Genomic DNA, 15447 nt, shown 5'->3' on the forward strand with positions numbered 1-15447 from the left:
AAAAGCTGGAACTAGCCACAACATAGGTTACCATACTATATGCATATTGCCCAAATAACACATCTGTTAAAAATGTGATCCTTATCAGCTGTAATTTCATGGCATGTTGGAGCTTGAGCAGACATGGAAAACCCATAACATAGCATGTTAAATGGAAATATTTTTTCCCTTAATTGAATTATACAAATAGTGTGTTTGGGACAAGTGAAATTAGATTGGCATATATAGTAGCCAAAACAGACTCATGCAGTAGGCTCACTATCTCCATTCTACAGGAGACAAGTAAATACACATAAATGTAACCTTAGTCTATCTCCTTCTTTCTCCTTATTAGCTGTTCTTTGATGTTCAGCTCAGGCCTCAGCAAAATAATGTAGCATTTGGGGAAAAAGATGCAGCCCAGTAACCCAGCACTGGAGGTTAAGATAGAGAAGATCTCCACAGTTGCCAGGTATTTCCCCTTGGTGGTCAGGTAGGTTGGAACAAAAGACAACCAAACACTGCAAAAAATCAGCATGCTGAAGGTGATAAACTTGGCTTCATTAAAACTGTCAGGCAAATTCCTGGCAAAGAACGCTACAGTGAAGCCGATGATGGCCAGAAGTCCCATGTAACCCAGGACAAGAGAAAACATGATGACAGACCCTTCATTACATTTCACTATGATCTCTCCAGTCTGGGAATGCATGTCCAAATCTGGGAATGGAGGAGACATCTCTAGCCAAACTACACAAATGCCAGCTTGAATGAGGGAACAGGAAAGGGCAATGGAGTTAGAGAGTCTTTTCCCTACCCATTTCCTCATGCTTGAACCTGGTTTGGTGGCCCTGAAAGCTACAACTACAGTGACAGTTTTGGCCAACACGCAGGAAACAGCTACTGAGAAGATGGTGCCAAAAGCAGATTGTTGAAGGAAGCAGATCACAATTCCAGGTCTTCCAAGAAAGAGCAAAGAGCAGAGGAAGCAGAGCAGGAGGGAGAGAAGGAGGGTATAGGTGAGGTCCTGGTTGTTGGCTTTGACTATGGGTGTATTTCTGAACTTAATAAAAGTTCCTAGCACCAAGGCTGTGATTAGGGAAAAAGCAATAGCAACCAAAGCTATACTGAGCCCTAAAGATTCTCCATAAGACAGAAAGCTTATAGTTTTCAGAATACATTGATCTTGGTCCTTGCTTGGATATTGATCATTTGGGCATTTGAAGCAGTCATCCATGTCTGAAAAAAATAGGGAAAAAAATGAAAGATTTCCTGTCTCAGTGCCAAACTACATATGAATAAGGGAAGTTTCTCAGGATTACTTTTGATGTTGGAGTAAGGCTGTAGCATCCCACCCAAAAAGTGGAGGTTCTGAGTGTGCACAAGCATCTCCTTTACTTTGGGAAGAAACATTTGGGAAGGAGAAAGAAATAGGGATGGCAGAGAATTTCTCCCCGAATCTTCGGGAAGCTGAATGCCAATGCATTCGGCCCCCCAAAATTGGTGGGGAAATTCTCCGCCGGCCCCCCACCCCCCCGGGATGGGACTTACCATGGCCGAATGTCCCTCTCGGCGGCGGGTCCCGGCAGCGGTTCGGCGGCAGTTCATCGGGGCCGGGGGCGGTGACCGGTCTCCCGACTGGCTGCCACCGCCATTGCAAAAAAAAAAAGTGGGGGGGGGGGAAACACCCGTGATAGGCTACGTAATGATTTACGTAGCCTATCACGGCTAGATTTCTAAAGTCAGCCGTGATAGGCTACGTAAATTGTCACGTAGCCTATCACGGCTGACTTTGGGGGGGGGAAAAAAGCACGTACGCAAATGGTGGCAGCCCATGGGCGCCGCCATTTGCGTTCCTTATTTTGGCATGTCTAGTCTACATAAAGATTTACGTAGACTATGGCGAAAATAAGGGAACGCTATTTGCGTTGCCCTTATTTTCGCCATATTCTACGTAAATCTTTACGTAGACTAGACGTGCCAAAATAAGGAATGCAAATGGCGGTCCCCATGGGAACCGCCATTTGCGTACGCGCTTTTTTTTTCTTCAAAGTCACCCGTGATAGGCTACATGATGATTTACATAGCCTATCATGGCTGACTTTGGAAATCTAGCCGTGATAGGCTACGTAAATCGTTACGTAGCCTATCATGGATGTGTGGGTGGTTGTTGTTGTTTTTTACTTTTTTTCGGGGCTGGGTTGACGGGGCGCTTCTACCCGGCCTGAATTTTGATGGCGAGGGATGGGGCGCCTCTCCCTCAGCCTGAATTTTGGCCAGGCGAGGCAGGGCGCCTCCTCCCCCTCACCTGAACTTCGGGGGGAGAACCGAAATGCCTCCCCCCCACCGCGAAGCAAGCTTCGAGAACAGGTAAGGGACTTTCGCCCATCCCTAGAAAGAAACCAAGCAGGCCTCTCTCATCTGGGAGAGGCCCTTTTGAGGGCACCATTTCTCAAAAAGACCCATTTGTTGGGCACACATGACAGGGCTTTCTCCTGTGTTGCCCCCAAACTATGGCATGTGCTTCCTTAAGAGTTATGATTGGCCCCCACTCTCTTGGCCATTAGAAATGGCGGAAAGATGCATGTTTTCAATTTAGTCTTTAAAAAAAGTATAGTTTTTGAAGTTTTACTGTTTTTATTCTTTGCAGGATGCAATTGTATGCATATTTAGAAAGAAAGAAGTCTCAAAACTCCCAGCATTCCCCAGCCAGTATGGCTTGCTGGGGCATGCTGGGAATTGTAGTACTGTTTTCTGTCTGAACATGCAGAACATTGTGCCCTTAATGTTCTTGTCTTTATTATCTGAAGTTTTTTTATTGTTTTAGATTATTGTACAATGCTTTATTGGCTTTTTAGCAGATAAGGTGGTATATAAATGTTGTTGCTTTTTAAAGTAAATACTCCAACAAGCAGCCAGTGTGATACTGGAGCTACCACCTGCCTGGCCCAAAGTAGGTTATTCTTAGGGTTGGCGGAGAATTTCTCCCCGAAACTTCGGGGGGCCGAGCGCCAACGTGTTCGGCCCCCCGAACAAGTTTCGGGGAGAAATCCTCTGCACCCCCCCACCCCCCGCACCCCCCCGGGACGGGACTTACCTTCGCCGAATGTCCCTCCCTGCTGCGGGTCCGGCTGGCGGTTTGGCGGGTGTTCGAGCGGGGCAGGAGTGGCAGCCGGTCTTTTGACCGGCTGCCGCCGCCGCCATTGCAATGAAAGAAAAAAAAAACGCCCCCTGATAGGCTACGTAATGATTAATGTAGCCTATCACGGCTAGATTTGCAAAGTCAGCCGTGATAGGCTACGTGAATCGTCACGTAGCCTATCACGGGTGACTTTAAAAAAAAAAGTGTGTACGGATAATGGCGGCCCCCGTAGGGAGCCGCCATTCCCGTTCCTTATTTGGTCGCTGTAGTCTACGTAAAGATTTACGTAGACTACGGCGAAAATAAGGGCAACGCTATTTGCGTTGCCCTTATTTTCGCCGTAGTCTACGTAAACATTTACATAGACTACAGCGACTAAATAAGGAACCCGAATGGCGGCTCCCTATGGGGGCCGCCATTAGCGTACGCGCTTTTTTTTTTTTTTTAAGTCACCCGTGATAGGCTACGTGACAATTGATGTAGCCTATCACGGCTGACTTTGCAGATCTAACCGTGATAGGCTACATGAATCTTCACGTAGCCTATCAGGGGGCGTTTTTGTTTTTTTTTTAACTTTCGCGTTCGCGGCCGGGCGAGGTGGGAAGCCTCCTCCCTGGCCTGAATTTCAGCCGGGTGAGGCGGGAAGCCTCCCCCCCGGCCTGAATTTCAGCCAGGCCGAGGTGGGAAGCCTCCCCCCCCCGGCCTGAACTTCGCAGGGGGACCAGCGAAGCGCCTCCCCCCCACCGCGAACGTCCTTCGAGGACAGGTAAGTGACTTTTGTCCACCCCTAGTTATTCTAGGGAAAATAGGCTGGTGGAGGCGTATGCAAGCAGAACTGAGGCAAGTAGCCACTCCAAGTGAGCTGAGCTGGCCACCCTGATTCTCCCTGAAGAAACTGAATGACAAGATTCACCGATGCAAGTTCTACAACACAGTTTCTCAGAACACTCCCACTGGCAACTGAGTGTGCTGAACACAACTTTACCTACCCTCCTGGATTGAAATTTTCCCTTCCGGACACAGAACACAATCATAACAGCAAAACTTCACCCCTTCCTTCTTTTTCTTCTGATAGCCAGGATGGCAGGCATCATTACACACAGAGACAGGCATCACCTTTCCATAAAGATGAATAATGCTTAGGGTGAGAGAAATTAGACATCTATTTTTGTTCATCTGCTCATTTACTAATAAACACTTGATCAACTGAACTCAAAATATGGTGAATACCACAAACTGCCCAAACTTTCCTAGGCATGTCAGGTATCCTTTTTGCAATCTGTTGCTTGGCTGAAATCTGGGAACTGAAAAAAAGAAATTGAACACTCAGCCCGATGTCTTCTCCTAAAGACAGAGTGATTGTCAGTCAGTGGCCAGTAGGGCAGGATTTCCCTACAAAGGAATGCAATCTGGCTTCCCTAAGCACTACCAAATATCATTCAAGGCACTGCCAATATTTTGGATTGTCTCTAGGGGTGTCAGAGAATTTCTCGCCAAAACTTTGGGGGGCCGAGTGCCAATGCATTTGGCCCCCCGAAATAGTTTCGGGGAGAAATTATCTGCCCCCCGCCCCCCGCCCCCCCCCCCGGGATGGGACTTACCTTTCCCGAATGTCGCTCCCGGCGGCGGGTCCCAGCCGCAGTTCAGCATGGCTTTGACAGAGGCGGGGGTGGTGGCGCTTCTTGCGTTGCCCTTATTTTCGCTGTAGTCTACCTAAAGATTTACGTAGACTACAGCGACCAAATAAGGAACGCGAATGGCGGCTCCCTATGGGGGCCGCCATTTGCCTACACGCTTTTTTTTTTTTTTTAAGTCACCCGTGATAGGCTACATGACGATTAACGTAGCCTATCATGGCTGACTTTGGAGATCTAGCCATGATAGGCTACGTAAATCATCACGTAGCCTATCACGGGGGCGGTTTTTTTTTTTACTTTTTATTTCGCGGCCGGGCGAGGCAAGGCGCCTCCCCCCCGGCCTGAATTTCGGGGGGAGAAGCGAAGAGCCTCCCCCCCACCGTGAAGCAAGCTGCGAGATGAGGTAAGTGACTTTCGAGCACTCCTAATTGTCTCTGCTATGGCCAGTGATGCCCTCTTCCATCTCTGGAAGGGAGATTAAGCAAAATAGTGCAACCCACTTCTCCTCCTAAGACACCCTCTGTTCCCACCAGGTTGAAAACTTTATTTTCCCCAGCTGCCTCCACCAATATCCTTCTTATTTTCCCCAGCTGCCTCCACCAAAATCCTTCTTAGGGTTTTAGATTCTACACAATCCACTAGGGATGTATGGATTGTGTAAAATCTGTTCTGTTGTGTTTCACAGATTGTCAGGTGCCTTTTGTTCTACTTTCCACTCATCCATGGAATCAGATGTTTCCCATTTCTGAATTTGTGCAAATGAGCACATGTGAAAATGTGCAAATTCACCCAAATTGTGATTTTTTTATACTTTAGCCTCTTGGGGGAATGCACATTTTTGGCTGTGTGTGTGCGCGTGTGTTTTAAATTTTGCATATTTTTCTATGATGCTATTTACACAAAATTCAGGAAAGTTAGAAAGCTCATCTGCAAGTCTGCAGAATCCAAACGGAGAGGGGAGAAGACAGTCCATTGCGGAATTGATGGATCGGATTCATGAAAATCTGAACTCATTTGGTTTTGTTGCTAATTTCTTCAACATCCGTATCTCCCACTGAGTAGTGAGGCAACAGAGACTAGATGTGCAATCCACAAACTATTGTCTTCAATTAATAGCACCTCTTCACACCTGTGGTGACTACAACGGCTGGGAGCTGTCCTGTGGGCCTAATTAGCTAAATAGGGCTTTTGTTAAGGTTGTTACTGAAAGCAAGGCAGTTGCCTTTCAGCTAATGAATGGGTTTCCCACCAGGCTGCACTGGGTTTTGGGGGGGAGGGTCCTCTCTTCATGGAGGATCTTCCTGACCCAACTTCTGTTAGGCAGTCAATCTGGCAGAATCCCTCCCACCTAGGGATGTCAGAGAATTTCGCCACGAATCTCGGGGAGGCCAAATGCCAGTGCATTCGGCCCCCCAAAATTGGTGGTGAAACGGTCTGCCCCCCCGCCCCCCCCAGGATGGGACTTACCTTGGGCGAATCCTCCTGGCGGCAGCAGCTCCGACGGCTGTGTGGCGGCGGTGCGGCGGCGGTGCGGCGGCGGCTGCTGCGGCGGCCGGTCTTCCAACCAGCTGCCGCCACCACCATTTCCAGTAAAAAAAAAAACCCAAAAAACGTGATAGGCTACATAAAGATTTACGTAGCCTATCACGGATAGATTTTTTAAAAATACCGTGATAGGCTACGTAAATGTTTATGTAGCCTATCACGGCTGAGTAAAAAAAAAACAAAAAAACGTGTGTACGCAAATGGCGGCACCCATGGGCGCCGCCATTTGTGTTCCTTATTTTGGCACGTCTAGTCTACGTAAATATTTACATAGACTATGGCGAAAATAAGGGGAACGCAAATAGCGTAGCGTCTACGCTATTTGCGTTCCCCTTATTTCCGCCATAATCTACGTAAATGTTTACGTAGACTAGACGTGCCAAAATAAGGAACGCAAATGGCGGTGCCCATGGGCGCCGCCATTTGCATATGCACGGTTTTTTGTTTTGTTTTTTTACTCAGCCATGATAGGCTACGTAAACATTTACGTAGCCTACCATGGCTGACTGCAGGGACGCAAACGGCAGCGGCTACGGCCGCCACCATTTGCGGCCCGGCCGGCCAGGATTCTGGGGTGGAGCAATGGAGCGCCTCCCCCCCGGCCAGAATTTTTGGGGGGATGGATGGAGCACCTCCCCCCTGGCCAGAATTTTGGGGGGAGGGACGGAGCGCCTCCCCCCCACCACAAATCAAATTTTGTTCAACGTAAGTGACTTTCGTACATCCCTACTCCCACCTCCTCCCACCTCCTCCTGCTTAACTCAGTGGTGGGCTCTGGCATCTGTCAATTCTGGTGCTTCCTACCCCTCCAACAGAGGCTGGGTTTCCATGCGGGCGGATGGTCTCTGAACCTGGCCCTTCTGCTCGATAAGCCACTGGGAAGGTTCTTTGCTGACTACTGGAGAGGGAATTTCCTCCCCAGCTCCCTGTTTCAGCAGGGCTTCTTCTAGCTCCACCTCCGAATCTGAATCAGAGTCAGAAACCAAACCAGGAAACCTGGGCTCAATCCTGAGAGAGCACTAAGTTTAAAAAAGGTTTACTGGTTTGGTTTTGTTTTTAATAGGAAAAAAAGGTTTTAACATTCAAATGGATAAAACTCACATGCACAAACCCCCAAAACCATAAGAGTAAAGTGGCAACAAAATAACCAGCATTAAACATATCCAGCTAGCCTACCTAAACTGTGTTTCTATTTTATCTAAGTTCCTTCCCAGCAGAATCTTGCTATCAGAAGATAAGCATCCTCCTTCAGATTTTAGCTCTCTCAAGAAGCTCATTGATCTTCCTTCCTTCCTTCCTTCCTTCCTTCCTTCCTTCCTTCCTTCCTTCCCTCCCTCCCTCCCTCCTTCCTTCCTTCCTTCCCTCCTTCCTTCCTTCCTCCCTTCCTTCCTTCCAACCTCTTTTAGCTACTTTATTCTACCAGTCTAGAACTCCTTTCTTTGCTTCAGGCTTTTATATGTAAAAGATAGCCCGTTCTTTTCTATCTTGAACCTATTAGGAGGGCTCATCTTTGCCCTACATTCATAACTGCTCACTCCCTGTATCCTTCTTCAGATCTCTTTGCAAACTTGTCGCAAACACCAATTTATTGTAAAACACAAACTTTTACTTCAGTGCAGATGTTTTAGCACCACATTCAAAACAAAACAACTACAAAATAAACTTCTGTAAACGGCTCATCTTTTCTGGTTGCCTGTTGGACATGCTGTCTTCTCCCTTATTTCTCCTTCTCCTTCTCCTTCTTCTTCTTCACATATTTTTTTCCCACTATGAGCCATCTGTAATCCCTTGGCTTCCTGATCCTACATCCTGATTCCAACAATAATTAACTGGACGTTTGACCAGCAGCACAAACACAAAATATTTAGCCCTATAACATTGAAAACTATATACAAAATTAGAAGACATTTCTGTCTTCATGGTCTCATTTGAGCAGAAAATATAAATCATTTTCAAATACGAGGAATAGATATTCCACAATTTAACACTACATCTCTTTACTTTTTATGTGCATTCAGTGGCACACTGACTTTATTATACAGCCTTTTTCATCATGCTGGGTTAGGTTATGCAAAACAAGGACACTTCCGGCCTCTGATACACTTATTTGGAGAATTAATCCCTCCCCACCTCCACCTGCCACCCCCTGGCCCTAGAATCCATACCTGGTTAAAACTCCTGTGCCACACAATCATAACCTCATGAATGACGAATTCTTTTCCTTCGGGAGCACTGCTATCCACCCTTCCAACTTTCACTCTATGGAAGGACTTGTTTGGAAATGTGACCATGTTCATGATGTCAAATCCACCTCCCATCTCCCTGTTACCATTAAAGGACACTGTTTCTCCAGCTGAATTGTTGAATGAAATGCTTTGAAGAAACAGATGGAGCTAGTTGAAAGACAACAAGAAAAAAATGGAATAAGCACATATTGGACTCTCTACGGCTGCCTTTACACTAAAGAAAACCCATGCAGTCCTCCCGTTCTGGAGCCTTTCTGCGTTTATCATGGGCTCCCTGGCAGAGACCACATGATTGCTGACAGGGGAAGCTTTTAATTTTTAAGATTTGGTTAATTAGGTTTGGATCTTTTTTGAGCGAAATAACCAGGAAATACCTCTGTATGTGGCCTGAAGGTTAATGATGTCATGAAAAGGATCTGCAAATTTCTGTGATTGAGGAATCTTGATAGCAGGATAAAAGCTCCATGAGCAGGAGCCCTATGTGGAGATTTAAAAACACCTTTCCTTGCTGATCTTTTTAACATAGTTTTACCATTTCAGTGAAAGAAGCTTGCATGCATATTTGCTGTTTAACTTTTGGGGCTCCAAGTAAAGAAGGAACTGTGATTCCCCAACCCTTCTCAATGGATAATGTGTGCAACACCTTCACACCCATTATTTATCCAGAATAAAAAATGTAAGCTGTCTGATTTTGTACCAATACGTTCGTTATATAAGAATAGTTTATTGTGGGGACATTACCTTCCATGGCTGGAGATCAAGGAGTTGAAGTTCCTTGCCTCTTGCCATTGCTCTGGGATTGGATCTCAATGAATGTATGGCATGCAAAGCATGAGCAATCGCATAGACAGCATTATAAATACTGTAGCTGTGGCCAATCATTCCCATTTCAAAAAGAGTCCCTGGAAGGCTCTCCAGCCTCTCCTTCCCAGTACACATTCCTTCCATCTTCATTGTCTCCCACGGATTTGGAAATGAACAATCAAACGCTTGCTCCCAGAAGTCCTTGAGAAACCCATCTCCTTGGTTCCAGCTAGGTTTTATGATCTGCAGAAATGTCTGAAATTCTTGAATCACATCTGAATGAATTGTAAAGGAAAGGGCACCTTGGAAGAGCTGGAAATCCCAGCCATTTTGGAGGCCTGTTAATGTAAAATCAAGTTGTGCTGTCATGAGCCACACCTTTCCAAATGATGTGTTTTCCTTGTATCCAGGGACTCCTAGGAACACATATGTATTCAGCCACAGAATGGTCATAGACTCTCCATAGATGACAAATGTACTGGCTTTGCTCTCCGTAAAAGCTAGATAAATATTTGAGACCATAATGTTAACTCCATTAAGATTATATGCATTGTGCTGATTTGGAATTCTTTCCCTGAAAGCAGAACAGATTCCATATTGGGACAGCAATGGCTCCAGGGCCTGCATGAAATGTTCTCCACTGTCATCATCCACAGCAAAAAGCCCGATCCACATCCATCCAAAATGCTTAAGCAAGCTGATGATCCCCATATACTGATGGGCTTCATTTGGGACCATGCGGTAGAAAGAAGGGACTTGTATTGTATCACTCTTTTCTGAGGCAAATGATCCATACGTGAGCTAAAATGAAATGTACAGATATTTTAGGAGGTGTGTCCAAGTGTTTCTTCTCATGTACATGCAATGAACATTGGCAGAAATAGCTTACAGATTTTTTAAGAGTTATTATCAAGGACTCTTCTGGTTCTATATTTTCTTAGATTATAGGAATATGATACCATTTCTGGGAAATGAGAATGTACTCTGGTAAAAGTGTCATACAGTACTATCTACTCCCCACCACCACCACCACCTGTGCAAAGCATCTGGCTAACTGGCTTTGATTTTGTTTTAAATATCAGGGGAGAATTTATTTTCTCAGCCATTCCTCTTTTTCGTCTGACTTCCCAAATCACTCTCAGAGTTTGAAGAGAACAATGCCATTTGTGAATAACCCCATTCATCCATGCAAAGATCCTACCTGTGGAATCTTGTAGAGACTTAAGATATCAGTCATGCGGAAGGAGACTTCAGAGCCAAGTCCCCCAATGATGCCTATGATGTTTTTTGGGGTGTCACATTTGTAATTGGGGACAAATCTGTATAATTTAAAGAGCACATCCAGAATAGTCCGATAAGTCATCCTTGCATCGTAGTAGCTGTCACAGATGTGAAACCCAAGTGTAATGTTGGACAAGATCATGGGATTTCCATTGATCTCATGTACAGCAAATGCTAAGGCCCGGCCATGCTGGTAGAACTTTGTTACCACACTGCAAAGAGAGTTTCATGCTGAGTGGAATTCTTCAGCGCAGCAAGGTAAGTTACAGTTGCACTGCTCCATTCTGTTTCTAAACAATTTACTTGCCATCGCCTCCTCCTCCTCCCCCCCATCCAGAGCAGCATACGTCATCAACATAAAACCCTATAATATAAACACCATTCTTTTATTTGTTATTGGTTTTTCTGAGCTAAGAAATATACCCTTTCTTATTTGAAATACCATTTATAACATATCAGAACCCTGGCATCTGCACTGTGTATAGTACTTTGACACAGCTATTGCTTTTTCTTGTATGGTTTGATATTTTGCCCCCACTTCACACACAGAATTGTGTGTTTTTCTTTTCTCGGTACTTACTGTATATGTATCGATCAACCCAGGGCACCATTTTGTGTATCTGATGAAGTAGGCCATGACACAGAATAGAAGAACAGGAGGAAAGCCTTGCTGGATCAGTCCAGCGGTCAACCGTATGTCTATGGAAAGCCAACAAGCAGGGTGAAAGGGCATTAGCCCTCTCCTGGTGTTGTTCCCCAGCAACTGCTGTACAGACTTCTTGCCTCTGATCCTAAAGACAATATGTAGCCATCATGACCAGCAGCCATCAATAGCCTTATCCTCACAGGATTTGTCTAATGCCCTTTCAAAACTAAGACGGTGGGTACCATCACATCTTTTAATGGTGGATTCTGTAGTTTAACTATGCACTGGAAAGCTTGTCCTCCAAAACTTTGTCAGTGTCAGGAGCGCCCTAGCAGCCTCTTTCAGTAGACTCCAATAGCCAACTCAAGACACGGACAAAAGGATTCTTTTCAAGGCTTTAATCCTTTTACAACTTAATGACTCAGACTCACCAGCGACTAAGCAAGGAACAGCAGAGTAGCCTATGTGCTGAGTAGGCAGTTGATCCCCATTTGAAGGAGAGTCACTTGAAGACCCTGAACTTATGGGCTAGGGAGAGATCCTCCCTCTTTCCCTTGGGTCCACAGGAGGCGGCCGTTGCTTGTGCGCCAAATGGGTGCTACACCTCCTTTCCGCTCCCTCCATCGCTCATTGCTCCCTGCGTCTGCATCGAGCATCTAGCAAGCCCCCCTCCCACACTCATTCACTGCCTGGGTCACTATCTATCTCAGAAATGCCGGCAGGAGGAATCTCTGCCAGCTGCTGTGCCTGTGAGGGATGAGCTGGCTCCTCTCCCATTGATTGCTGATCCTCCTCAGAATCAGAACTGCTCTGGGGTTCTATCGGCTCAGTTTCCACCCTGACAGTCAGCCTTTAAAATGTCATGGTTTCATTGCTGTTTTTTGCTACAAAAAATCAGTCTTATTTGTTACCACAGCCATTAGAAACAGAATTATGGGCAACAAAGAATATCATATACATTTTCACATCTCTAAGCAGAGCGTAACTTGATAAGCAAACTTAGGGCGCAATCCTATCTAGATAGGCAGCTGCCTCCAAACTCGGAGGCAACTGCCTATCCAAAGAAGGACAGGAAAAGCACGGAAGGGTTGTTCCCTCCACACTTCTCCTGCCCTGCTTTTTCTGTTAGGCAGCCGATTTCAGCTGTCTAGCCGCAGGAGCACAGAGCGGGGAAGGATGCTGCTGTACGATCTCCCCACCCCAGAACACCCCCAGCCACGCACCTTTCTGGCCCCTCCACACTCCTCTTGCGAGCATGGAGGATGGGACTGTTCCGTGCTGCCTCCGAGGCAGAGTGGAAATGAGGGGAGGTCGGTTTTCTGGAAACTGACCTTGGAGAGTGGGCTTTGAGGTTGGTTCCCAGAAAACAGCATATCCTATAGCCATCTAGCCACTGTCTAGCATCCATAGGATTGCTCCCTTCAACTATCTTGCAATCAGCGATTAGCAAAAGGATATTATAGCAGTTTAGTTTAATGGAAATGATCAAAACAAGAAATAACAATGGTGTATACATATTTATTGCAAATTATATAAACAGAGACACACTGTTGTTGTCTTAATATTTTAGTATGTCTTGAATTAATCAAACATTTATCAGCCTTAGTTATGCCAGTCTAGCAATATCCTTCAAAAATCAAATCCCAAGGACATTAAAGTGCAATATCAAATATAATGAACCATCATACAGTGGCAGTGCACTGACCCAAAATAACAATTTATTTTATTTTTATTTTAGTTATTACATTTCTATACCACTCAATAGACCAAGATCTAAAGATTTAGAATATTTTCCATCTTCGCCAAGGCTAAGTGCCTTGTCTGAGATCTCAGACTTTCTTAAGTGCAACAAGGTTGAGTTCTTGTGGATACCTTTGTTACATATGATATGACCAATTATAATCAGATATACCACTTTGAAAACAACAAAAACAAACAACAACAGAATTCTGAAGAATATGTTGCTCAAAGCACACTTCCTTATGGTGGATCTCTCTCTCTCTCTCTCTCTCTCTCCCTCCCTCTCAACAGCTTCCCTTATTGAGCTGTATCCAGATTTTTCATGTTATCAGTAGCTAACAGGTAGATAGCAGGGATTCTAACTTCAAGTTCCACTTATTAGTCATCTGTTCAAATCTACATTTTACAAGCTTTATTGTGTGGAACGGACAAAGCTTATCCCAGTTCACACATCTGGCTGCATGCAAACTGGTGCAATTAACAGTACAACCTCATACATGTTATACTTGAGGCTAATGGGGCTTACTCCCAAATAAGTGTGTATGGGAACACAGCCTAAAACCTGCAAAATATTCCCTCCCAAATAGTGACCTCTAAAATAGAAAGCAATCTCATTATGGGAGAAGAAACACCAGGCTCAGACAGTGATTTAGAAGGAGGAGTATCCCTGGGGTGGGCCAACCTTTTCTTTTAGCATCCCATCACTCTTTAAGCACTTCTTTAAGCATCCCATCCCATATAAAGAATTGATGGGGACTGAGATCTGGCCAAACTCACATGAAATGAATGAAAAAAGGAATTCTTACTTTGGAATCGCAAACAAATTCTGAGAAGGAACTCCATTAAAGGATAATTCATGAAAATGATAAGAGATCTGAGAGGTCATCCCACCAATGAGGATTTCACCTGGCTGATACCACTCATGTGGAACAGGGAGGGCATCGCTCATGAGGCACTTACTAGCATCTACTTCCCATGTTACTGGGGGCAGTAGCAGCAGCAAGACTCCTAGTCGTGGTATCTGGGCAGCAAAATGAGTCATTCTAGCTTCATCCAGATCCAGCATCAGCATGACATAAGAGGCTGCATCAGGATAGTATCTGACTCTGGCAATCAAAGAAAACTGATCAGCCTTCTCTTTAGCATCAGCAGGGTAAGAAATGCATCCCTTAGCTGGCCAGCAGAGACTGACAACACAGTCTTTGAAGTGTGGCCTATAAAATGGGAATGAACAAGTATCATATAGATCAAATGGACAAAGCCCCGCCTGCCTCTAGCCACTTATCTCATCTCTCAATGAAACTGAAGCTCAAATATTTTGGCCACCTAATGTGAAGAGAAAACTCTCTGGAAAAGACCCTGATGCTGGGAAAGACTGAGGGCAAAAGGAGAAGGGGACAGCAGAGGATGAGATGGCTAGATAGCATCACCGATGCAATGAAGATGGACTTGAGCACGCTCCGGGAGAGATTGCAGGACAGGAAGGCCTGGCGTGCTATGGTCCATGGGGTCTTGAAGAGTCGGACACGACTGAACGACTGAACAACAACAAAAATATGCTTATTATTTAATAATGCCTTCTGAAACCCCACTGAACCTTTGGACTGGTGAACCAATTACAGTAATTTAGATAACAGCTGGGGGAGATAATTGACTCGCCAGAGTTTGAGCCAGAGTGTCACTTCGGTAGCAAGCATTTTTTTTCTCCCTTTTGGGATGATGATGATGATGGTGGTGATGGTTGTCCTTGGTCTTGTGCTTCTTCATGATACAACACAAAACCAACACCTGAAAGTTCTAGAAGGTAGCCATGTTAGACTATTACAGCAAAAACAACAAAGAGTCATGTGCCATCTTAAAGACTAATACATTTATTCTGGCATGAGATTTCATGGACTCTGGCCCACTTCATCTAATGCATGGAATATTATGGAGAGTTTCAAGTTTATATACAGTACATATGGAAGGGGGAGGGAATGAGACAGGGAGACCTTTAATTTCAGAAGGAAATTATGTTTAATTTCAACAGTCAGTTAAATTCAGATTTTATTAATTAACAATGCCTTATCTGAATTTTATCTTAGATGGTCCTGCTGTCATACGTAATATATGAAACTGTGGCCATAACTTAGGAAAGAGTCCATAGCTGAACATGAACTCAAGCCTTTTATAGCTCAGCCTAATTCTCTCTCCAACTCTGAAGACACACCAGGCCTCCTTTGGTCATGCATCAGTTTGAATATGTGTGTTTCTTCAAGCAGACATGCATGTCTTGAGACCCACCAAGCCAAATGCAGCATAACAGCCACTATCGTAGGCTGCCAGGAACTACACAGTCAACATCTATATGCAATTCCAGCTGCTGAAGCAGATGTATCAGTAGCACACCAATGGGCTTTCAAACATAGCAGAAATCTGTGTTTGGTTTGG

At 45.0% G+C, this 15447-nt stretch overlaps 1 protein-coding gene across 1 annotated transcript; it reads right to left on the minus strand.

The window, feature by feature from the left end:
* Nucleotides 1-304: 304 nt before the first annotated feature.
* Nucleotides 305-14089, minus strand: LOC146342977 (vomeronasal type-2 receptor 26-like). The gene is made up of 6 exons (XM_084808113.1): nt 13935-14089; nt 10552-10843; nt 9288-10151; nt 8466-8693; nt 4108-4234; nt 305-1215 (listed from the first exon to the last, which is right to left on the minus strand). The coding sequence occupies exons 1-6, from the start codon at nt 14087-14089 to the stop codon at nt 305-307; spliced, it is 2577 nt and encodes an 858-aa protein (XP_084664239.1).
* Between the last annotated feature and the right edge of the window lie 1358 nt (nt 14090-15447).

Source organism: Heloderma suspectum, chromosome 6 (assembly GCF_057233095.1).
Source record: "Heloderma suspectum isolate Gila_16-S chromosome 6, 16-S_ref, whole genome shotgun sequence".
Classification (NCBI taxonomy): Eukaryota; Metazoa; Chordata; class Lepidosauria; order Squamata; family Helodermatidae; genus Heloderma; species Heloderma suspectum.